This window comes from Rattus rattus, chromosome 2 (genome assembly GCF_011064425.1).
Source record: "Rattus rattus isolate New Zealand chromosome 2, Rrattus_CSIRO_v1, whole genome shotgun sequence".
Lineage (NCBI taxonomy): Eukaryota > Metazoa > Chordata > Mammalia > Rodentia > Muridae > Rattus > Rattus rattus.
This window is the reverse complement of record NC_046155.1, coordinates 57,585,139-57,610,855: the sequence shown is the minus strand read 5'-3', so window position 1 is coordinate 57,610,855 and position 25,717 is coordinate 57,585,139. Positions and strand designations below refer to the sequence as shown.

The 25,717-nt window shown below is 43.0% G+C and overlaps 1 protein-coding gene across 3 annotated transcripts in view; it reads left to right on the top strand.

The window, feature by feature from the left end:
* The first annotated feature begins 1,013 nt into the window (after positions 1-1,013).
* The window catches only part of Ccdc172 (coiled-coil domain containing 172), a 63,885-nt gene continuing 39,181 nt past the window's right edge, over positions 1,014-25,717 (top strand). The window contains exons 1-5 of one of the 3 annotated variants that reach the window (XM_032895560.1): positions 1,014-1,057; positions 1,334-1,458; positions 1,687-1,772; positions 15,829-15,945; positions 17,722-17,887. In XM_032895560.1, coding sequence (XP_032751451.1) covers positions 1,380-1,458; positions 1,687-1,772; positions 15,829-15,945; positions 17,722-17,887 — 448 coding nt within the window. In that variant the 5' untranslated portion in view covers positions 1,014-1,057; positions 1,334-1,379. The other 2 variants (XM_032895558.1, XM_032895559.1) reach the window with 2 other exon arrangements.

The following is a 25,717-nucleotide window of genomic DNA, read 5'->3' as shown; positions in this document are numbered from 1 at the left end:
GTCAGTCTGTCACCTTAACTATATTAGAAAAGAAATGTCAAAATCATCTTAAATAGACGTAGTGTGTTCAGAAAGTGAGCACTTAGCAAATAAATAATAAATATTGAACTACTAATTATAATCAAAACACAAGTAACAAAATAATGTTATCATTCCTTATTCATGGGACTTCAAGGTTTTAAATAAAAAGTGCTTGTCAACAAGGGATACCCAAAAGACAGTGGGAAAATTTTCATCAGTACTAGCTTCTGAATAGCTCTGAGTAATTAATTCTTTTTAACTTTATTTCAAATTTCAGTGTATATTCTGATAGTTCAAACATTAAACTTCATGCAGACATGACCAGATGAAAATTAAGGTAGAAATATAGTATAAAGTTTATAACTGATTATATTGTGGCATAGTGGGCTATTAATTAAGCCTATTGTATGTGACAAAATTTTCATTTTACTTAATTTTAAGCACATTCAAACTTTCACATTAAAAGTTACTTCTTAAAAGTCTAGCCGGTGTCAGTTTTACATTCAGAGTAAAGTCAGATGTTTATTACAATGTCAATATTTTGACCTACCAAAACTGAAAATATTTCTTAATTAAAAAAAAAATCTCATGCAAAAGTCCCAAAGGTGCCTTTCACATTTAAGCCTTAATTAGCAACCACTTTGGTCTCTGACACACATTGTGCAGATATCGAAGTGTTAATATTACCAAGGCTTGATTACAAAAGGCAATGATTAATTTCGGGGCAGACAAAAAAGATATGCTTTGATTACGAAGGAATGATTACGGTGGAATGTCAGACATTGTACATTTGTAGGAGTCTTTGCTAGCCTCCGAGGATACGACTTTGCAAAAGTTTATATTTAGAATCACGGGTACTTTGCACTTTATAATACTTGGAGACTGGGAGTCCCACCTCTAGAAAGACCCCTAACCCGTGAGCGCAGGTCGCTGCAGACTGGCCCCACCAGGCTTCCGTAGATGACTTCTCGCGAGGCGGGTGGAGGCCACTTTCGCTGTACACACCTGAGGGGGCGTCAGTTGCCAGCCTCTGCCTGTGGGCATCTTTTCCTGGGAAAGCGAGGGGGTTGGGAAGGGGAAGCATGCCCCCAGCCAAAGTTACTGTATCTGTCCCCCAGGGCTTTTCTGTGGGGGGGCTGCACCCAGCACAGAAGCAGGCCGGGCTGTGGGCGAGCATGGAGGAGGAACGGGCCGGGCTGTGGGCGAGCATGGAGGAACAGGCCGAGAGCTCCTGCCCTGGGGCTCTGCTGGGCAAGAGTGGGTGGTGCAGGCAGGGAACAGCCAGACAACCCTCTTCATTGTGCTTTTCCAGGATCCTCAGACTCACTTATAAAATATTAAGGGTGAGCCGGCCCGAGATGAGTCTGGAGTCGTTATTTCAGCACATCATCTTCACTGAGCATCAGGCCGAGGAGAGTCGCAGAGTGATGCGGGAAGGTGGGCCTGCCCTTAGAGGGCATTTGGCTTTTGGAGCTGGGGTTTGCTCTTGGGGGGCATTTGGCTTTTGGACCTGGGTGTTTGCCCCACAGACTGGAGGGGAAGGGGGCACTGTAAGTGGAGTTTGCAACCTGGACAGAAAGACAGATGAAAACTCACCTGCCAAGTGCTGCCGTGATGGAGGCTTCAGAAAGGCGGAGGCCAGTAAAGATTTTGTTGGTATTACAGTGAGGTCAGAAATTGCCAGATGTCGCGGGAAAATTAAGAAAGCAACAGAGGATCTGAATGAAGAAAAGATCAAGTTGGAATCCAAGGTATGGATGCAGAGACCATGCTAAGTATCACTTGAGGAAGTGTCTGGACTTAGCTTTGGGGAGCAATTTACTAACTACTTATCCATCAACTAGGAAACTCAGCAGCTGTATTCTGTCGTTCAGCGTTGTCTGGCGTGTAAAGTTCTGAGTCCACGGTCTTTGGTTTTTAACAGGAAGTGGCCCGGAGGAATCCAGACTTAACGGATTCCCCGTCCATTTTGTGGGATGGTTAATGTTTATAAGGAGAAGTGTCATTGGAAGAATCATTGTTCAATAAGTAGTCAGGGCAGCATATAAATGTCAGACAGTAAGTAATTTAAGTGTGCTCCGTGGGTGTAATGGGATCGTATGTGTCTTTCAAATGATGGCTTTCTGCTTTTCAACTCACTACCACAGTTTTGGACGCGCCTCATCCTAAGTTATCTTTTCTCTCATTTCTCTCTCTGGCCGCATTTGTAAAGTTCCGCCTTTTAAAAAGTAAGGACCGAGGGAGCCTGGCTGCTTCAGGAAGTGGTTGAACTATGGATAGAATTTTGAGGGAGAAAAGAGACTTAGTAGGAGAGACCCTTTGTAGCAAAGAGGGGGCGGTTCTTCCCCAGGCACATTGAGAGAGGACTCTGGACAGCCAGCAGAGGGCGGCGGAGTAGAGTTGGGAGGGAAACGTTGCTAGATTTGACCAGAGAGGGGCAGTGAATGTGCTGTTAGGGGAGCTCCTTGTGCTCTGAACACAGAGATGGGGATGGACAGTGAAGATGGTGAGAGCTAGAGGCCTTGGGCTGGAAGGAGGAATCAGGTGTCCAATAGTAATGTCCCCACACCTGAAGGTGAACTAAGGCAGCAGTGCATAGAGGCAGTCTAGTGACTTGATTACTCAGACTTTTTTTTTTTGTTAATACATTTTTAATTTTATCACATATTAAATATAAATTTGTAAAAGGGATGTAAGTTATAAATTTATTTATACATTATATTACTCTAGTAACAGCGTATATTTGTGAGGAATTTTCATTTTCCTGTGGATAAAACAATTCTTGCCCATTCACCACCTGGTGAACGGCCTCTCTTCTCTCTGCATCCTGTCATGCATCATAAAACCCTCCCTGGACAGCTCTGTAAAATCTAAGTGTCAACATGCGCTCCTGTTTGCAGCCCCTGTTTCTTTGGGAGGAACGTACTTAGTTTTGTTTTAAATTCACCTTTATTCTCTTGGTATCTGTTGCTGAGCCAACACTGTACACGGGTGCATTCACTACTGAGGGCCAGTAACAAGAAGAGAGCTTGGTCTTGATAATTCGACAAATAAAGGTTGGGCATGTTTATGGCTTCCATGTTATTTGTTATGCATTTTGTAATGCTCAGCTCCAGGTTAATATATCCGTGCCAACATTTATCCTGACTGTGGTGAAAATATTATAAATCTTCAAAGTTCGTCGTCTAGGTTGTTAACTGTAGCCATCCTGCTGTGCAGTCGAATACCAGCCTTTATCCCTCCTAACTCTGAGTACCCACCAACCAACCAACCTTTCCTCTCTGCCCCTTAACTAAAAGAAACTATCCTTTAAGACAGAATGTGGGGTGAGTATTCATTGAGCCCAGCTCTTACTTCTGGAGTAAAAGAGAAAGTAGGCCAGCAGCAGTGGGGAATCCTGGTGGCATGGGCAAAGGTGTACAGCACCTTCATGTAGCTGTCTTTCCCTGGAAGAAGACTTAAGATGCTTTGAAAGTTGGGTTGGCAAATAGAAGTCAACAGAAGAAAAGGAACATGCACACTCATACACATGCACACACTCACCACATACCATAACCACCACACACACCACACACATACACACACAAGCACACATTCCCCCATACACATGCATACACATATGCCACACACAACACACACACACTACACACATGCCATACCACACATATATCACACACAATACACTACATACACACCATACCACACACATACCATATGCACATGCACACACATACCATATACAAATATACACACACACATACCACATACCACATACATACACATGCAGGCATAGACACATGTCACCCATACACATATACACACGTCACTCATACACACACATGTACACACACACATGTCCCACCCCCCACAGCCCACATATGTGCACACACACCCCACACACATGTACACACACATGTATACACACCACACAATACTCTACATGGGTGGTGTGGGGCATTCAACCTCTCCCTACTCCCAGGGTCTCAGCAGCTAAGTGCCCACGTGCAGGGTATTATTCAAGGGCTGATTAACCCCTTTAGTTCTAACAGGAACTCTGAGAGGAGGAGTAATCATTCCCCATTTACAGGCAAGGAAGCTGAGACATCATTTAAATGATTTGTTCATGGTATGTAATAGAAAACCAAATAACTACCACAGTAACAATTGGTTAAGGAAAATATTACTCTATTAAAACAGATTCTTGAGCTTGCATTGAACATTTTTCCCCACGACATAAAATAATATGTCTGAAGTGTTGCATCTGGGGTGACATTTTAAAGATCACTTATGTAAGTTGTATAAAGTGTGTTTTTCTGGGGTTGGTGAAGATACTGACCTGACAGGTAGGAAATGTTTCATTTTAAATGAGATGTTAGGGGTTGGGGATTTAGCTCAGTGGTAGAGCGCTTACCTAGCAACCGCAAGGCCCTGGGTTCGGTCCCCAGCTCCAGAAAAAAAGAGAAAAAAAAAGAAAAAGAAAAAAAAAGGAAAAAAAATTAAATGAGATGTTTTTTTCTTTGTAATGTTTCCTTTGCAAGACAAATTATTATTCTGTATAATATCTTTTGTTAGCAGCCTATTTCACCTGAAAATAGAAATGTAGTGTTGATACTACACATGTATAAAGAAAATGTTGATTTAATTGTTTGTGCTAGAGAAAACATAGCAAATATCTAATATTACTTAAAAGCATTCATGAAATTGCTAATTAATACAGGCTCATAAATGTGCATTTGTTTTTAATCAGCTCATATGCATGGGTAATAATATAATTGTATTTTACTAATAAAACTAGCATATGTGAGTCACAGTTCATACAACACTGATTTCTAATTGAGGTAATTTGATTTATAATTAGAGTCAAGATGGTACGTGTGTATTAAGATTTAAACATAGAACTAAGAAGATAAAGTAAATGAGTAATGGGAAGAGCTAAAGAAGTAATCATAAATTGATTCTCTGTTTCTTTTTCCTCGGAGTTAATTATATGTCTGCCAATAACAATGAAAATATATTTACTTGGACATTTGACTTGGTGTTTATTGACCCATTTATCAAACAAGCAGCATGAGGAGACACTAGAACAACACTTGAGCTCTTGTATACTCACACGCTCAAAAAATATTTGGGCTTACATTTAGGGAACTGCTTGAAGTCAAAAAGCGTATTTAGGAAGTGCAGTATTCTTTCCCCCCTTGTTCTGTAGAACCTAGGTAGCTTGCAATTAGAACTTGAATGATAGCATCTGTTTTCAGGGCTGGATGAGTCTCATGAAATATATGGGAGCAAGCAGTCTCAGATCACAGGAGTGCTTTAAGTGACGTGGACAGCTACAGTGCGCCTGGTTAAGCTTGGCCTGTGAAAAGGGAAGAGTGGGAGCTTGGTGTGGTCTACATTGAGAGTGCATGGTGTGGTCTACACTGAGAGTGGGAGCATGGTGTGGTCTACACTGAGAGTGGGAGCACGGTGTGGTCTACACTGAGAGTGGGAGCACGGTGTGGTCTACACTGAAATGGGAGCAGAGTGTGGTCTGCGTTGAGAATGGGAGCACGGTGTGGTCTGCACTGAGAATGCATGGTGTGGTCTGCACTGAAATGGGAGCAGAGTGTGGTCTGCGTTGAGAATGGGAGCATGGTGTGGTCTGCACTGAGAATGCACGGTGTGGTCTGCACTGAGAATGCATGGTGTGGTCTACACTGAGAGTGGGAGCACGGTGTGGTCTACACTGAGAGTGGGAGCACGGTGTGGTCTACACTGAGAGTGGGAGCACGGTGTGGTCTGCATTGAGAGTGGGAGCACGGTGTGGTCTACACTGAGGCTTACCAAGGTGCCTCAAACCTCAGTCGTCTATGTTGATGTCCGAGACTAAAATTGAGGCTTGTAAAACTATTGTAGTTTCTCAGAAGCAAGTCACTGAGTTTCTTATATGTGAAAATTGGTATGTAATTATAATTTGAGTAGTTTTTATTAAGCATCTTATATAAGCCCAGTGCTGTGCCATATTCCTATGAGAGGGAAAGCAGGGAAGGCTTAGGCTGTACTAGCATATTTTACATATTTTCCTTTTTCCACTTATTGGATAAATGTCTTTTTTTAACTTCCTTAATTTTGCAGTTATAATTACAACAGTCCCCTTTCCCTTTCTTCCTCTGAACCATCCCATACTCATGACCATTCTTTATTGCATGTATGTATATATATATATGTATGTATGTAGATACATTCCTAAATAGGACCTGCTCAGTCTGATTAATATTATTTTTACGTATTCAGAAATATCTCAAGAACAATAGAATAATGTTTTATGAATTTTAAAGAAAATATTTTGGAATGGAGTAGCAAAATGGCCCATTTACATTTTTACTTAAAAATGTAGATGTTCTGCCTTCTGATTGGTGAAGTCAGAACCCTGCCTCTCAGAACTTGAGAAATCATGCTTTGGTATAGACTTACCATGTCAAGGAGAGAACAGCACCAGGAATCATTGTCCTTTATAGTTGTGAGATGCAAGTGTTTAGCCGAGGTGAAATGTATGCATTAGAGGAAATTTTCTGTGCTGCTTCTACATGGTTTTATTGTTGATTAAAATTTACTTAAAACCAGAGGACTCTGTCAGCTTATGTCATAGCAGAAATTCTGCTTTAGTAACTTTTGGGTGCTGCAGACTTAACTGGGAACCCAGCATTGATTCCTGGCTTTATTGGTTATAACCTCTAACCCTTGTGGCTTCACTCAATAGTGCTTAGGTTTGCTCTTCTCACATAAACAAGTCTGAAAGGGGCGAGAGAGGCCATTTGTTAAAGCTGCGAAAGGAGATCAGGAAGCCTCCGTTCATTCTGCCCTTGTCACTGTGGTTGCCGGCCCATCCCTCCCTCAGCACTGTTCAGGTCCTTTGCGGTCTTCCCAAATCTAGCCTGCAAGGAGAAAGACCAAGACCAAAAGTCGCTTCTCCTCTGTGCATCCTGGTACCGAAAGGTTTTAGGATGGAAGGTCTTCAGAAATTTCAACCTGCTGCTGCAGATTAGAGCTCTGTAGTCAACACTGGCAGGAGAGTGTAGGATTTCGTTGCTGTTGTTAGTTTGGCTGGGAAGTAAGTTGCTCCTTAGAGACGGGATCTCAGTCTTTAACTATGACTGGCCTTAAAATCAACATCGGCTTAGACGGTCCTTGAACCTTTGTTAGGCCATTTGTCCCAACCTCCTGGGATTACCCAGAGTCCCAAAACACTTTGTTTAGGAGTTTAGGAGTTTATTATTGGCACCAAACAAAACTGGGGTTGTATTAGTCAAGTAAAACAGTGAAATTCATGGCTGCCCTTGTGTTCCCTCCTAAGTACTCATGTCTAAGGTCGTGTGCTTCTCTGTTTAGAATCAGAGTGAGAAGGATGTTCCCAGGTTACTCTGCCGGCAGGGACATTCCCACCGTCTATCGAATAGACAGGATTTATTCTCCCATGATCTGTGAACCAGTAATGGTCTTCATGTTCAGGGAGGATGGGCCAGGTTTCAGAACAGCATTAACTGTTCAGTGAGGAAATGAGAAATATGTGTCACGGAGGCAGCCATAGCTAGTGTCTGTGGAAGAGGGTTCAGTGGTGACGTCAGAGTGACCCTGTAGAAACCCCTGCAGGTGTCTAAAATGGCCCACCTTAACTACGGGTGTTTATCATTCACTGCATGCATGTTTCGCCCCTGTCCTGAATTCTCTCTCACCTAAGAAAGCCTTTTAGGTTATAAAATGCACTTTCCTCTGAATACATAACTATGGCAGTGTGGGTACCTGGAACAGCCCACACTGCACTGATAGAAAGGGGGGCAAAGGTCAACTTAGCTTCTGTTGTGAGGCACATGGCTTCAGAACCTCGGGTGTCAGCGGTCACTTTAAAAAGCCACTGAATGATCTGAAAACAATTCATCTCCAGAACACAGAGTGCTAAAGAGCAACCTGTACCCACGGTGTCACTGTGAAAGCAGGGCTACACACACAGAGCACAGGCTGTCCTGCGAGGCTCATAAATACAGCAAAGGGCTGTGACAGTCACGGGACGATGAATCGCACATCAAGGTAGCACTGTCCCAGAGGCAGTTAACTTTAATCAGGGAAGGTATACAGGGCAGTTAAACTGTACATCATGCCTTGTTTTTTTCTCTTAAGATTAGGGTGGAACGTAGCTGCTAGGTAACTTTATAAAAATTACATTTTTAAAAGTTAGTAGTGACATAATTTTTTTACAAGATATTATTGTGATCATTGATTCTAGAACATTTTCATCTTCCATAAAGAAACACCACATCTACAAGCAGTCACCGTGTTCCCCCTAAGCCCCCAAGCTCCACACAGTCCAGGTTCTAGGCAGTCTGTGTCTTTTGCATCTGGACATGCTTTATTGATGAGGTACACAGTATTAGCATTGGAAGCACACAGCAGGTACACAGTAGTAGCATTTTGTGACTTAGCTCTGTGTTTTCTGTTTCCAGCCTGCCACTGTATCATGCTGAAGCATGAGAACAGTGTTCCTTGTATCCACACACTCTGGCTTGTGAGCCAGTTGGACGACTCAGAGTACTGTGCTGTTTTGAATAGCATTGCCATGAGTGTTTGTGCACAAGTGCATGTATGAACATATTTTCAAATCTCTTGAACACTCCATCTAGGAGTGGAATTGTTAGGACTTACAGGACCATTGGAATTGTTGTCTATTTGTTTGTTTTTTTCTGTTTTTCTTCAGGAGATGTCAGCTGATTTTCAAAACAATCACATGCTTTTGTGTTTGCTAACACATGTTCTCCTCTAATTTGGTGACTTTAAAATGCTATCTTTGTGGGTATTGGTGGTGCCTTACGTTGGATTGTATTTCTTATTCCTTAAGGACACTTACTGAAGGCCCACTTGTTCTTGGCATTGGAGCCTGATAAATGCTAGGCTTGTGACTGGTTCTTTTGTGAGAAGGCCTGGCTGCACACGGAAGGAGAAGTTGCACTTCCTTTTCATGGTCACAGAGCTGAGATGATTAAAGAAAATATGTATATAGCATTTAGTAGGCTCTTTTATCTTAATGTTCTCTTGATGATTATTGGAAAATCCAAAGAATGTTTAGAATGGCACTGTAGATCAAACGTAATGACACACACATTGGCCCTTCTGACGCAGGAGGTTGTAAACCACTCAACGCCAGCTTCATGACGAGCATCTAGAGTGGAGCATCCACTCAGCTGCTCTAATTGTAGAATTCAGGTTCTGCCTCCCTTCCTATTTTCAGAAGAAGTGCCCTAAATAAACTGTAAAACATGAAATGTCAGAAATGCTTTGAACAGAAAAAGTCTCCTGGAACCAAGAAGAAAATACTTTAAAAAAACAGTCGTGTTTTGCCTCAATTTAAGGAGAGCATGAGATTCAGTTTGAGTCTGCAGCCTCATCAGCTGCAGCCCAGGATATACACTTGCAGGGCGACTTTGTGATTATGAATCTTTAGAAAATCTGTTAATTATGATTCTCAGATCTCCTAACCATCTCACCTCTAGTCATTCAATGTACATTCACTGACAAAGTCTAGGCCACACTGTGAATTATTGGTAAATAAATTACAGAGTACAGGTGTGTTTATCTATATACTTTCTTATTATAGTGTGTGTGTGCTTGTGTGTAGACATGTGCACATGTGTGTATGTGCTGTTGAGGCCAGAAGGCGGCACCCAGGGTGGATGAGAGTCACCTGGATTGAGTTCTAGGAAAGGAACTGTGGTCCTCTGACAGAGCAGGAAATGCTCTGACCAGCTGAGTCGTGTCTCTAGCCTGTGATACTTTCCTAATGAGGAATGGCCATCAAATATCTTCAGTTAGGTACAACTGACTGTAACTCAAGACTCTGAAGGTTCTCATGGAACATAACTTAGAATTAGCTTGGATTTTCCCTATAATTCTTCAAGGAAAGCCTTATCATGCCTGTCATGAAAACTATCCAAAACTTGGAAATAGGCCAAAGAAGTGTAGGTTCTGGGCACTGAAGCTGGGTCTTCTGCAAGGACAGTATTTACTTCAGCTTCTGAAACGGCTCTCCAGCCGCCATCATTCACTCACTTATTTATTTTACATTATTTAATACTTGCTTATTTTTCCTTAAATAATTTGCATTTTCTTTTTTCATATTTAGGGTCTCTCTGTGGATATAGACCTAAAGCAATTTTTACAGCTTCATCATATTACAGTAAATACTTAGCCATATTTTAGCTAGCTCACTTTCTACTGACAAGTATGCACTGTTATTTCAGTAAATCCTGCCATTAACACATGGATGGCAGCCCTGAATTTTCTGGTTGTTTTCTAAGATAACAAATACAACTCAAACTGTTGTGTCAATGAAGACATATTTTTAAGGTTTTTAAGAATATCTTCCAGAAAGATTGTTACAGTCTAAACTATCAAAATGCTATCACTTATGTATTAGAAATTAGTTAGTTTTATAAACAAAAGAGTAGTGTCTGCACAGAGTTAGCCACAGTGTTACTAACTTGCAGAGTTTGTAACAGCTTCCTGATTCCAGCTTTTCATGTTGGACCTTTTGTTAGTTATTGCTAAGGGCTGAAATGCTGGCATGGTTGCCTGTATTGAAACGTTCTTGCTTGCCACATGAGGGTTACTGTGCCATAGTGGGAAAACTGATTTAGAAACACACTAATGTATTTTAAAAAAGCTAAAGGTTGCTGGGTGTGGTAGTATATGCCTTTAGTCTTAGCACTGAAGAGGCAGAGGCACGTAGAGCTCTATAAGTTTGAGGCCAGCCTGGTCTACATAAGGCGATCCTCACCAGCCAAAGCTACATAGTGAGACCTTATCTCTAAAAACAAAGCTAAGGCCTTAATATCTGCTCTCAACTTGCTCAGTGGTGCAGTCTTGTGTTTGAAGTATCTCCTGTTGTGCTTGTGAGAGCCCTGGGCCTTTCCTTGTATGTTAGCTTCTGTCATGCTGTGAGAGCCCTGGGCTTTTCCTTGTATGTTAGCCGTGTGAAGTCTGCATGTCTCCCTTGTGTCTCTAGTGTGAAGTTGCCTCTTGTGCTTTCCGCAGATGATCTCACAGGCAAAGAGCTGCTTGCTGGAGGCTGAGCAGGCTTTAGCAGCATTAGCTACACAAGGAGTGTTGTGGACCAACCCAATGCTGATCTATAACATGCTCTGGTCACTTTCAGTTTCTAAGTATCTGAAGGCTTGCAGGCAGCAAGGAAGTGAAGAACCATGGTAGAGCTCTGTTGAACACAGACCTAGTCACCAGATAAGTCAGCTCAGTATCCAAGAGGAATGAACAGGAAAAAGAAAAATCTTTATTGTGGAGAGAGGCAGAGTTAACAAGGGAGATGGCACTGCTGTAAGCTAAATTTTACCAAAACAGTGACATTTTCTGACAAAGCTTGCCCATTTGAGTCTAGAATGCAACATTACAGCTTTATACAAATATTTTTATTTTCAGTCAGGAAACAGACAGAGGTGAGAAAGAGAAGTTTGTATTTCTGCCATTAGGAACCTCCCACTCCTTTCCTTGTATTGCATGCTGACTCTTGAGATCACAAGCAATTCAGGAGACAGAGTCAATAATTTCTCTAGTTTCTGTTTACTGCGAGCTAAGTGTCTCAAGCCGCCATAGGCACGTCAGTGTCTCAGCTCAACGTGACAAGCTTGGCAATTGCTTTTCAGAAAGTAGTTTGTAGTGTCACAGTATTCTCCTCCCATCAGATCCCTCCTTGGTTTGTCATGTCTCAGTATCCTCCTCCCATCAGATCCCTCCTTGGTCTGTAGTGTCTCAGTATCCTCCTCCCATCAGATCCCTCCTTGGTTTGTTATGTCACAGTATCCTCCTCCCATCAGATCCCTCCTTGGTTTGTAATGTCTCAGTATCCTCCTCCCATCAGATCCCGCCTTGGTCTGTAGTGTCTCAGTATCCTCCTCCCATCAGATCCCGCCTTGGCTCTTACTTTGTAACACGGCAGAGGTAAGGAGTCTGCAAGGCAGTGACCCTGTGAGTGGCCTCTGTGAACAATTCTGTGAGTAGTGTACTGACCCTGTCAGTATTGTTAGGATTACACGTAGCTGGACTTTGGTTACTTTGTGGGTTCGTCTTTCTTTCACCCCTCTGCACTTTCTTTCCCCACCCTTTCAATTCGCCAACATTGATAAGAGAGAAAAGGAATAAAGAGTAAAGGAAAGAGATCTCTGAATAAAGTGCTACTTCCTGCTGATTAGAGCATTGAGTTCCTTGGATCAAGTTTGATTTTCACTGTCAGAATATCTCATTTCTTCTTGTTTCTTTGTGCACAACTACTTAACAAATCACTACCAATAGCAACCAGTCAAAAACCCACCAATATTTCACCCTGTTGATCAGGACCCTAGCACCTATATACACTCTGAAAAGTCCCCAGAATTCCCAACACCACACAATTGCAGAAACTTTCCGCAGCTGGCAAAATCATGTCCCCACCAGAGCATGAGGCAAATCAGAGTCATAGCTGTGGGCAATCTGAAGCAGCCCATATCCCACACCTGGGATTAAAACAAAAACATAATATTCCTGTGTTTTTTAAAGAAATCAAAATTCCAAAATTATCATTGCAGTTATATTTAAAAGAACTATTAAATTGTACTTATCAGCAGGCCTGGTTTTCTTGGTTGTTTGGGATAACAGAGAAAGCAGAATAATCGCCAGCTTCCTGGAGATCATGAGAGCTGTTGCCTCTGAAGGCAAAACTTAAACATGGTGAGGAACCAGGCAAAGCCAAGAGCTTGTCCCTTAAGTTCTATTAAAGAGTGGAGACAGGGCACCAGTCTTCAATCTCAGCTCTCATCTATACCCTAACCTGTCAATGACTATAGCACTGGGAGGCAGTGTATTTATTGGAAGCCCATCTCCTGTCCTGACAGTGACTTTCCACTTTCTCCCACTTCCTCTGTTGTGCTTTCCCCTCAGTTGCCATAAGTGTTAAAAAAAAAAGTGTGTATGTGTGTGTATGTGTGTGTGTGTGTGTGTATGTGTGTCTGTGGTATGTGCATGTGTGGTGTGTGTGGTATGTGTGTGTGTGGTGTGTGTGTATGTATGTGTGATGTGTGTGTGTGTGTGTGTGGGTGATGGGTATGTGTGCTGTGTTTTTGTGTATGTATGTGCGATGTGTGTGTGTGTGGATGTGTGTCTGGTTTTGTAGGTGGGTGTGGTGGGTGTGTGCTATGTGTGTGTGTGTGTGTGTGTGTGGTGTGGTGTGTGTGTGTGGGGGGTGGGGTTGTTGTTTTGTGTGGTGGGTTGTGTGTGTGTGTGTGGTGTGTGTGGTGTGTGGGGGGGGGTAGGGGTGTGTGTGGATGTGGGTGTGGGGTGTGTGGGGTTGTGTGTGTGTGGGGGGGGTGAGAGTGTTTGGGTGTGGGTTGGTGTGGGGGTGGGTTGTGTGGGTGTGGTTGGGGGTGTGGTGGGTGGGGTTGCGGTGTGGTGTGTGTGGTGTGGTGTGTGTGTGGGTTTGTGTGTGTGTGTGGTGTGCTGTGTGTGTGTGTGGTGTGGTGTGTGTGTGTGTGTGTGTGTGTGTGTGTGTGTGTGTGGTGTGTGTGGTGTGTGTGTGTGTGGTGTGTGTGTGTGGTGTGTGTGTGTGTGGTGTGTGTGTGGTGTGTGTGTGTGTGTGTGTGTGTGTGTGTGGTGTGTGTGTGGTTTGTGTGTGTATGTTTGTGTGTATGTGTGGGGTGTGTTTTTGTGTGTTTGTGTGTGTTTGGTGTGTGTGTGTGTGTGTGGTTTGTGTGTGTGGTTTGTGTGTGTGTGTGTGTGTGTGGTATGTGTTGTGTGTGTGTGTGTGTGTGTGTGGTGTGTGTGTGTGTGGTGTGTGTGTATGTGTGTGTGTGTGTGTGTGTGGTGTGTGTGTGTATGTGGTGTGTGTGTGTGGTGTGTGTGTATGGCTTTGAGTAAGCAGGAATGGGTGTGGCTGTGAGTGTGTGGAGGTCAGAGGACAACTTTGCACAGTTGGTTCTCTTCCTTCTACTCTGTCTTCTGGGAATCAATGTCAGAAACAGAATTAGACGTCAATCTCAATTCTGAAGGGCAAACTATTTGAAGCACGTTAGCAAATTAAACCAGAACTTACCAGCCTGTGGCCTGCAGGCTGTGCATCCCTCACCCCAGGATACTTGGTGAAAATATGAGATTCATTTGCAATTTTTTCTTTTTTGGTAACTCAATTGGACAGTTTTCTGGGATACTGTTGGTTCCCAGGGTCACAGTGCTGGACACTGCTGACTCATCTGTGTGTCTGAAGCATTTTTGTGTGCAGTGGTGCTAAAGTCCTTTTTATTGCCAGAATTACTCAGAAGCAGCTTTGGCATTTCCATTTTAATGCTGTGATTTAGCAGGAAGGTTGTTGAGAGACATGGATTTTAACCCCATGCTTACCCCTAATGAATTTAACATCCATTATAAAGTCGTGAACTTGTGGGGTTATTTCATTCTCATCTGTATAACAGTCATGAAGTATCATGCTCTTACACTAAACAGACGGAGGAGATGGTTTGATCCTTCCCTTGTCTGCCCTGTTGGCTTGTACATGATGGTAAAGCCTGGGAACCGCATTTCCTGATTCTGCATCACCAACACGAAACCCCTCACTGTCCCACCGTCACTTCAGGTGTCCCCTCAGGTGTGCACATTGCACATCTCCATCTCTTTCTTGGTGTCTGTCTTCAAATATGGTTGAAGGGAACTGCACCCAGGACTGAGGTTGGCCGGCTGTGCTACAGCCTTGTATAAACGGAAGATCGTGTTTCTATTCCACCTCAGCTCTCTCTCTAAATGCCAGTATTCCTAGGCCCTACCAGATGCAGCATTTCAGATGCCTTTGAGGCACAGCCTTTGGCCCTGGATGAGCTCCAGGCTCCTCACTGCCGCAGTGTCTTCTGGGGCACAGAAGGAAGGTCTTATAACTCACATAAATTTGCTTTCTGCAATTTCAGGTAAATTTATATCATTTTCTTTTCTCTGTAGAGATGAGAACAGCCGCAAACTGGAGGCAACACATTGTCACGAGGGCCAGGACCGAACCCTGCAGACAAACTGTTTCAGTTTCTCTGCCTTTCGTTTGACCTTGTGTCTCAGAAGGAGCTGCTTTTAAAGTCCAAATGGAATAATACCTAATATCAGTGCTCATGAGATCTTTTGCTCTGTAGAGTACAGTGGGGCACAAAAGTTAAAGTTTTTGTGAGAAAGGGGAGGGGATGCTGCTCTCCGATCCTGTTTGTAAGGATCCTTGGTTGGGCACCTGGAAGAGGCTGGGATGGATTTTGCTTCCTTAGCCACCTGGCAGTGCTAACGTGGCTACCCACCACTAAGCCTCAGAAAATAAGAGACCCCTGAGTAAATAAGTAAAATTCAAAGGCTGGGTTCTCAGAATGGGTTTGGGATATTTAACCAAATTCACGTCTACTCTATGTATAGTTACGTCATAAACTTGGGTCTGGGCTGTAGATATTATCCCACGTTTAGTGGCCTTAGTGACTGATTCCTTCTTATAAATTGTGAGACCAGCAGCCTGTTCCTTGGAGCACGCTGTCCAGAAGTGGATTTCACTGAGTGTGGTCAGATGCTGCAGCACTCAGCTAACACTTGTGCTGAATGGTGAGGAAGAAGAAGCCAGCTGTGCCCCAGGAGCCCAGAGCCCGCTCTGTAGCAGTGAGGACACTGGATTCACTGCTATCAGTCACTTACAGCAGTGCATGCAGGAAGTCATTGTGCATTTAACTGAGCCCTACAATCTGTATTCATTGGCTTCATTCTGATTTCTGTATTTTCCTTTTGAAGGTTCAGCAGTTTTCTGAGAAAACTTTCCTCTTAGAGCTTTTGAAAACCCGTGAAAACGCATTAGAGAGACAGTGCAGTGAGATTGTCAGTGAGCGGGACAGACTGCTCCAAGCCTGCGTAAGTCTCCAGCCACCGAGAAGCACCTCAGCCAGTGACCTAACTGTGTCAGAGGCATTTCAATATGCACTGCTTTACTCTTGGCAAATTGTCTGTGTCTCCGACAGTACTATTCAAATGAAAAGCACTAAGGACTGTTTAAAGCTGTCCTGGACAGCAATGCAGCTGCAAAGACTTGTGCTGGCAAGGAGGAAGTGTGGAACTGCGTGCAGTTGTAAGGAGCCCAAGAGAAGGAATGCCCTGCCTTTAATTGCTCTGGTGTCGGGACCCAGTTTAATGCTTCCAGTCGACAGGGGTTTATTATTTTTTTTAAAATTTTATTTATTTATTGATTGGTTGGTTGATTTAAGGCATGCATGCTCTGTGTGCATGTACCCCTGTATGCCAGGAGAGAGCATCAAAGTCCTTTATAGAGGGTTGTGAGCCACCATGTGCTTGCTGGGATTTGAACTCAGGACCTCTGGAAGAGCAGTCAGTGCTCTTAACCACTGAGCCACCTCTCCAGCCCTAACAGGGGTTTATGCTCGTAGGCATATTTATGGGCATGAAAAGATATTGTTTATCTTTTTATCTTAAGTCAAAGTCAACAGGCTGAGCAGTAGCGGGAATGATTACAGGCAAATTTGGAGATGTGACTAGGCCTAGGTTGACATTTTAAAGAAACAACATTAGGGCCAGTGAGAGGGCTCAGTGGATAAAGGTGCTTTCTTCCAAATCTGATGACATTTGAATCCCTGGAACCAACAGTGGAAGGAGAGAACTGACTCCAGCAAGTTGTCCTTCATGTGTGTACCACAGCACATTCACACCAAGGCTTAACACACACACACACACACACACACACACACACACACACAGACGTGCACACACACATACATATACACATGCACACACATACATACACATACATACACATATGCACACACATACACACACGTGCACACACACACATACACACACATACATACACACATGCACACACACATACATACACATACACACACATGCACACACACACATACACACATGCCCACACATACACATGCACAGATGCACATACACACACGCACACACACACACATGCACACTCATATACACACACACTGAGTAAATAGATGAAAGGAATTACATAAAATATATTTAAGAATAATAAAAATACAGCTTATGACATGACCAGCTTCTAAATGTGATTCCACGTAGTTGGCATGCAGCCAACAATAAAAATGTAGAACCCAGTGTATCTAGTGCTGTCAGGAAATTAGATTTTTGCACCATCCAGAGATATTTTTAAATTCATATTTTCATGCCCTGTGGACATTTCATTCACAACACAAAAGCTTATTTAGAACTAACTTTGAAATGATTGCATAATTTGGCTTCAGATGATCAGGTTTTTCTTTTTCCTGTAAGCAGCCATTGTTCCTTTGAGTAAAGGTTGTAATTTTCACATTTTGATGTTATTCCCCACCTAATTGTGCATTATATTGACAAAGTAGTGTGTACGGTCATGAAGTAAGTTCCCAGACGCAGCATAAAGATAAATGTCAGAATTTCTACGTTATTAGCTCTCTCAAATCTGTAAAGATAAAACTTCCAAATGGAGTTGTTGTGGAACAGCCTCAGTCTTTAAAGCACGTCCTTGGGCAGCAGGGGCTGCTTGTGGTGATGAGGGAAGCAGGAATGTCAACACCGACATCAGGTTATCAGATTCTAGTTGTGTAAGGACGGTGCAGTCTGTGTGTCACATTTGGTCACTCACTTATTTTTGCTTTTCAGGAGGCTATCAAGAAGAAAACCACAGAGCAAGAGGAAAGATTTATTGAGGAAATTACAGACTTCAATGACAATTATGAAATAACCAAGAAAAGAGCTGCTTTGATGGAAGAAGATACCAAGCTGGAGACGGCTGACTTAGAAAACCAGGCAGCGGCTTTGAGAGGGGGTATGAGTACACAGTCACCCCTTCTGTCTGCTGTTCATGAACGCCAGGTGCTGTTTGCTTGTTTGTTTTTAAAACAGGGTCTCACTGTGTCGCACAGACTGGCTTGAAATTTAATGTGTGGCCTAGGCTGGTCTAAAACTTGCTGTGATCCTCCTGTCTCAGATCTCCAAGTACTAAGGTTTACAAGCATGCACTATCAGGCCCAGTTACAATGAGTCACTTTGAATGAACGTGTTTTCCAGAAGGTGAGCTTGGCTAGAGGTAAACTCCATCATTACATGGTTAAACCTTTCACTTAATGAATGTGTACCGTCCTCATGAATATATGGTTTTGTGATGAGCAGTAACAGAGTCTTCAGTTCACTGGGAGCTGAGCTTTTGACATCCATCTAAGGTGATGTTTGTTGTCTGTTTATCTGTTATGTGCTGTTAGGCACTGCTCTGGGTCCCAGGGATATGAAATGTAAAGGTATAAGAAACACATGCACAGGCCATGGGATGGAGTGTGCCCTATGGGTAGGACTGCTGCTGTGGATCTTATTTTCCATCAACCCTGTATATAATAAGGAGTAAGATTAACGGGGTGGAGAGAATGTCCTGTCAGGACGATCTGCATTTTTTGGGGATCTATGATAAGATAATGAACTAAGACGATTGCCAAAGAGGGTGGGGAATGAAGGAGCCGTTTAGGAAGATGACAGAAAATTCCAGTACACATGGAAGCCGGGACAGTCAAAGCCATCTGTTCCCAGGCTCCGTGGACTCTGCCCAGGATGAAGTTTGGTTCCTCTTACTCTGATTCAGGCCCACTTGAGACTCCTTGATTGCCACTCCCTACAATTCTTGAGTAATTGTTAATCTGAAAAGTCCACAGTAGAGCAGTTAATCTCTCAGATTGTCAGTATGCGTGATGAGACCAGAAAGGCCAAGAGCACGGTGCCATTGCCTCACAGTGGTTCTGAAGTGCAGTCATGGGGACACTGGGCATGCCTTGTTAGGGCTAGGTCACCCTCCTGCTGCGTGTGGCTGCCAGTCTGGGTCATTCCATTTGTGTGGAAGATGCCTGTGCTTGCAGCGACACCGTTTTAAAGCTCATTTCTGTCCTGTAGGAGTCTGGGCATTCAAGGACTTCTCTGACATTTTTACCATCCCTGGGCCTATGAAGATATGGTTCTCTAAAGACTTTGTGACTCCAGATGAATCTTACGGAGCTTAATTCCACTGGGGAGAGAAGGCTGTAACCACAAATCTTTCTGAGATCAGACTTTGTTTTTGGCTTTTGCTGGAACACTGAGAAACAATATTCTTAAGTGTTTCCCCTTTTATTAAAAATAGAATCTCTTTTTCCATATACTATATCCTGATTACAATTTCCCCTCCATTTACACCTGGCCAGCAAGCTTGACTGAATGATTTTCTGAGCATCATGGTAGATTTATTTCAGATCAAAACAAAGAGTTTAAATTGCTGCAGCGTGTTTTATCTTTAGATTGTGATTTCCGAGCAGGGCTGTGTGAGTTTGTCTTCACTGACAGGTGTTCGTTTGAATTCCTGAAGCAGACAGTAAGGAAATGCAAAGGTGCTAGAGCAGCACACACAGCAAAGGTAACCTCAGAATCCTTGTGTGATGACGTCAGAGTGAGACGTGTGAGGAAGAGCAAACCAGTGGAACAAACAGCCACACAGTGTACCTGCTCAGCTCTAGTAATTACCAGTTAACAGTAAATGTTAGCCATTCACTGCAGCTAGCAGACAGAACTGATCAGACTGACACACATATATTCCTCTGTGCACCGTGGAGGGTGCAGCTTAGCTAAAAGCTAATGGAGGAGGCTGGAGAGATGACTCAGTGGGGAAGGGCACGCATCATTCTTGATGAGCACCCAAGTGAGGGCCACTCCCAGCACCCACATCAGGCAGATCACAGGTGCCTGTATGTCCAGCTCTGTGGGATCTGAAATGCCTCTGCCTGCTTAACACACGCGTGCACACACACACACACACACACACACAACACACACACACACACAAAACACACAAAACATTTTAAAAAGCTAATAAATAAAGCAATTTGTGTATACAATAACCATAATAAGCTAGCAGTTATATTGTTACCATCTAATTCAATAACGAGATGTCACTGAAGTTAAAAGGAGAATTTTATATTGAAAAATTTAATTTTCAGTCCGTTAATACTGAAATAATACACAGTGTACTCTCTAGACATAAGTTTATAACTGAAAACATTAACAAACATAAGAAGTATCCAGCAAAATCTAAGTATTTGAAAATTAAAGGACATATGTATAAATAAGTCATTGACTAAGGAAAAAATAAAAAGAGAGCATTAATCGAGTTATATAATTTTAACATACTAAAACTTCATAGTTCAGGCAGTATTTTTTGTAGGTTTGTAAGTAACTAATGCTTATGTTAATTTAAATAAAAGAATATCTATGGTTGGTATGTTTTACATGATGAAGATTCTAAAAAGAAATGCAAATAAACTCACATGAAGGAAGAAACATGAATTTCATATCAATTACAACTTTTGATATCAATTATTCTGTATATACTTTCTTAGGTAAACACTAAGTTTTGTAAGGTTAAAAAGTATCATATTTTAATTTGAATTACATTAAGTTTACTAGTGAACTTAGGGAGAATCAATATTTTCCTAATCTTCCTTTCAGAAAACTGAAGATGGGTTAGCAAGATGGTTCAGCAGCTTAAGGTGCTTGTGGCTGAGCTGAGGGACCTGACTTTGAGCTTATGGAGGAAGTAAAGAACTGACTCTTATAAGTTGTCTTCTGACCACCACATGCATGATATAGCATGCGTGTACCTGTGTATGTGCACACACACACACACACACACACACACACACACACACACACACACACACACACAATGTAAGAAGTGCTTTGACTGAATGACTTTTCTTGTTACCGATTCTGTAAGTATCACTGTGTTTTAAGTGGGTTCCCCCACTGAGTTCTCTCGTGGTTATTGCCTGTCTGCAGGTAAAGTACCTTGTACATTCAGACTTCCTAACATAGAAGAACCTGATTTTGTTGTTCTCTGGCCTCAATGCACATACACAGATACATGGACACACATGTACATGGACACACATGTACATGGACACACATGTACATGTGCACACACACAAACAATAACAGGCCAAGAAAGGTGTCTGACACAGAAAGGAGACACTGTAGTGGAAAGGTAGAATAATGACAGCCCCAAGAGTAGACGTGGGGAATATCGGGGTGACATGGGGAATATCGGGGTGACGTGACGTGGGGAATATTGGGGTGACGTGACGTGGGGAATATCGGGGTGATGTGGGGAATATCGGGGGAGTGACATAGGGAATATCGGGGTGATGTGGGGAATATCGGGGTGACATGGGGAATATCGGGGTGATGTGGGGAATATCGGGGTGACGTGGGGAATATCGGGGTGATGTGGGGAATATCGGGGTGCAGTGCACTTTTCCGGCTCCTCGTTGTTACAGGATGAAAGGAAGACAAACATGGAGGAAGCCGAGGGTGGACGAGTGTGGGACACGGGAGTGATATGTGGTGGCACAGATTAGAGCAAGAATGGAAGAGTGAACGCTGACACAGAGACAAACGAAAGCCACCACGTGCACCACACGGTCCTGGGGGCTCTGCTGTCTGCTCAGAGCTGAGCCATTCCTTTCTCTACTTCCACTGCCACACACGCGGTCCCTGGAAACATCTTGCTTGAGTCTCTTCAAAACCTGAGGGACCGTAACTACCTGTGATTGCAGCTCCAGGGATCCAACACCTTCAGCATGTATGCCTACAAACACACGGACACGCAAACACACACACACACACACACACACACACACATATATAACTTGTGGAACAGCAAGTCTATCTACTGTAAACTTTTGGTGATTCACAGATTGATGGCTCATCATTAGGCCTCAGAACACTCAGTTCCATAATTGTCATAGCATTTGCTCAGAGTAGTTCCTGTGTTCCCTCCTCTCACATCATGAGTCAGTTTTTCTTTTCTGGATAGGAAATAAGATACATATTATAATTTGACATTCATAATAATTAATCCATTGTTAAGGAGTCTTTTAATGACTTGCAGGAATGTATGGAAAACACTGTTAAAAGATGAGAATGAATTTTGCTTATCTGAGTTTGATATTTATAACCATAAACCTAGTTATTAGCCTGGCTTGGTGGTACTGAATTAATTCTAGTTTTCAGTAGGCCAAGCTCTGCAGGCAGAACTTTGTGAGTTTGAGACCAGCCTGCTCTGCATAGCAAGTTTCAGGCTACCCAGTGCTATATAGTGCGACCCTGTTTAAAAACCAAACAGACAAACAAAAAAACCCAGCAAAACAAAAACAACATCAGAGTTATTGTTAGAAGCCTAGGAAGGAACTGAAATTACTCTATCAGGTGTAGGTTAGTAAATCTGTAAATTAAAATATAAAATAAAAATGAAGCAGTAGGAAAATGGAGAGGAAAACTTACCCTAAAACACAGGATTTAATTCTTCAGTTTTGGAAGGTTTGCTGGGAGGTGGTCCATTTGTTTTCTTTTGTTCTTAAATCAGTCTTCAATAAAAGAGAGCCATGTCTACATATATGGTGAGCTGAGAAGATTTTCCCCTCAGCCTTCAAACCCAAGACTAAGAGCTGGACAGGCTTCTTCCTGCTGGTCGTAGGTTCTACCAGACTCCATCTATTTTCAAACTGACCAAACATAAGTGGGGAAGGAAGAACCCAAGGACCATGAAAACACCCACCTATCAAGGAGAAACTAGGCTTAGCCTCCCAAGGCGCCCTGCGGTATACCAGATCTTTCTTTCTGTGTGCCTTGTTGTATATATTTCCTCACACCTAATGTTTTACTGGCAAATTAAATAGACAGACAATTGGACGACAGCCAGACAGAGTAAATCTTCAGATTATTTAGGTTAGAGAGGGAGAGAGAGGACTGAAAACATCACATTCTCTGTCTCTGGGATATTTAAATCCAAAATGCCTCCATTGTTCTCGTCTAAGTATGAGCAGGCTGGCTGTGGGAGCGCACGGACAGCGCTGACTGCCATGCTGAGGCCCCGTGGGGTCGGAAGGCCCATGTGCGTCCTGAGCACATCAGTGAACCATTTGCTCCGCTCCTTTCATTGAAGAAAGAAGTAGGGGACAGCCTTGCGGTTTTGTTTTTCATAGACATGTTAGTTAATGGACAGAAACAAATATTTTGAAAGTATAGTAACTTTACTTTGTGTGTTGATGCCAGCGTGTCTGCCTCACATGCATGCAGGAGCCTGAAGAGGGCAGAGGTGGAGTCAGCTCCCTGGTCCCGAGCTGCATGCAGACACTGGGAACCGAACCTGGATCCCCTGCAAGAACAAGGGCTCTTACTGAGCCAGCGCTCCTGGCCAGAGGCAGATATTTAAAGGCAACTGTGAGCTGTTGAGTTAAGCTCCAGATGTTTTCCTGTGAACCTGTTACATGCTGCTCAGTGAAGGGTGATTGCATGTGGTGTGGGCAGGTTCCACTCACGATCACAGAGCAGTGGGATGGCTCAGTGGTTAAGAGCAGCTGTTCTCTTGAAGAGGACTCAGTACAGTCCCAGTACCTGCACAGTGCCTCACAACCACGTGTACCTCTAGCTCCAGAAGATTCAATGTCCTATCTGACCATGGCAGGCATCAGGTTCATATATAGCACACATTCATACACACAGCAAACACTTTTACACAATAAAAAGTAACATATGTATGAAAAAAGACAATAAAAATAGCCTATGATTAAATGTTCCCATAGAGTCACCCTTTTAAAAACGTGATAAACCTGACTCCAAAGCAGCTTGCCCACCTATCAGTGTGAGCGCAGCAAACTGTAGATGGAAGCAGAGCTCACACGTTCTACAGTACTGTGAACATGATGTCTGACATGCAGATTGTAGCTTAGGACAGTGAGGCAAGTGGCTCAGCCAAATGTAAGCCAATGACAGAGATGATGCCATTAGAAGGGAAAGTAAAACCTGCCCCAGTAAGAGTAAAAGTGTTCAGGGACATGAGTGAAATGGAGAGCTAAACAGGCCCTAATAAAAAATAAGCACAGAAAAATAATTGGCAAGATCTAGTGATAGGCCCTGATAAAACATCTAGTTAGCTAAAACTAGAAGGGACTTTCCTCAGCCTGAAGGGAATTTGAGGAAATCTCAAAGCTGATGCTGTGCTTGACCATAAAGAAGGAAAAGTTGCCATCTAAGAGCAGAGTCAGTGCATCCACACTAGCCATGGCCACACAGCTCAGGGCTGGAGATTTCACTACAAGTCCGGGAAGAAAAGGAAGAATAAGGGATTGCGTATGTGAAGAAGCAGGCTTGTGTTAATGGTTCAGGTGTGAAGTGTGTTCAAGGCCTGGTCCCCAGCTGCTGATAAGAGTGATTAGATCATGAACTCCTGGCTGACTCGGCTAGTAGGAGTTAGGATCCGTTTGGAGGAAGAGGCCACACAGGGAGTGCCTTCAAAGAGTACTTGTTCCCATCTCCTGTTTTTACCTCACACCTCCAAGAGTAGGACTTGGACTAAACCTCTGAGACTGAGAGGCAGAATGAGCCTTTCCTCCATAGAACTGTTTCTCTTAGGTGTGTGTCCCAGTCTGACCCTTCTCCTGTGAAATCCCAAGGAAGCCAAGAAAACTCTTGAGGCCAGCAAGCCCAGCAGAGTTGTGGGGTGACCAGCATGGGAGATATTATCATAGGGACCATGGGTTAGGCGACTTGTTCTTGCAGAAGATCCACGTTCTGTTTCCAGCACTCACAGGTGCTTCACAACCATCTGTAACTCCAGATTCAGGGGATCAGATAACCTCCTCTGACCTCTGCAGGCATACACATGCGTTCAGGCCAGCACTCACACACACAGTAAATAATTATTTAAAAATGTAAAAGAAAATCCAATACAATACAAATATAAAATAAAATACAATAATGTCAAAAAACTAAAATACTTAGGAATGCATTCAGTAGAAGTTCAAGATACATATGACAAGAGGTACAGACAACATCATTGGAGGGAACCCAAGAACTAAACTTTGGTAAAGTCTGTGATTATAGACTGGAACACAGTACTTTTGAGATGGCCACACTACCAGATGAGGGAGAAAGAAGCTACAGCACGTTATCAAAATTAGCTAGATAGCTGAAAAACACCCAGCACGCTGACGCTGATGTCCGTGAGGACGGACTCAGACTCCCCAGTTACAAACTCCCATAGACGAGAAGTAATAAAGGTGCCGTGGTATTGATAAAATACCATGTCGCTCAGTTAGATGTAATTAAAGTCAAGAAACGACGTCACCTGCAGTCAGATAGTTTGTGATGAGGATACTCACATACTTCACTGGGAAGTGTTACAGTGTTAACACTGGGCAGTCACATGCAACATGGTAAATTGAGCATCGGCTGATTCTGCACAAGATGTCACTCAAGATGAACCAAAGGCCTAAACATGGGAGCCAGAGACATAGAATACCTAAAACAGAATGCAGATGTAATTCCATGACCTTGGGTAAAAGCATTATTAAGACTTATGCACAAAGCATAGATAATTTAGATGCTGTCTACATGGGGAAAAGGCCTGCGAAATCATTTGTAAATCACCTTGTCATCTGAGCCAGAACATGACAGCTCACCAATACTGGGAAATAGCCAGATTTTAGATTCACTTTCTCTTTTTTCCGGAGCTGAGAACCGAACCCAGGGTCTTGAGCTTGCTAGGCAAGCGCTCTACCACTGAGCTAAATTCCCAACCCGAAAT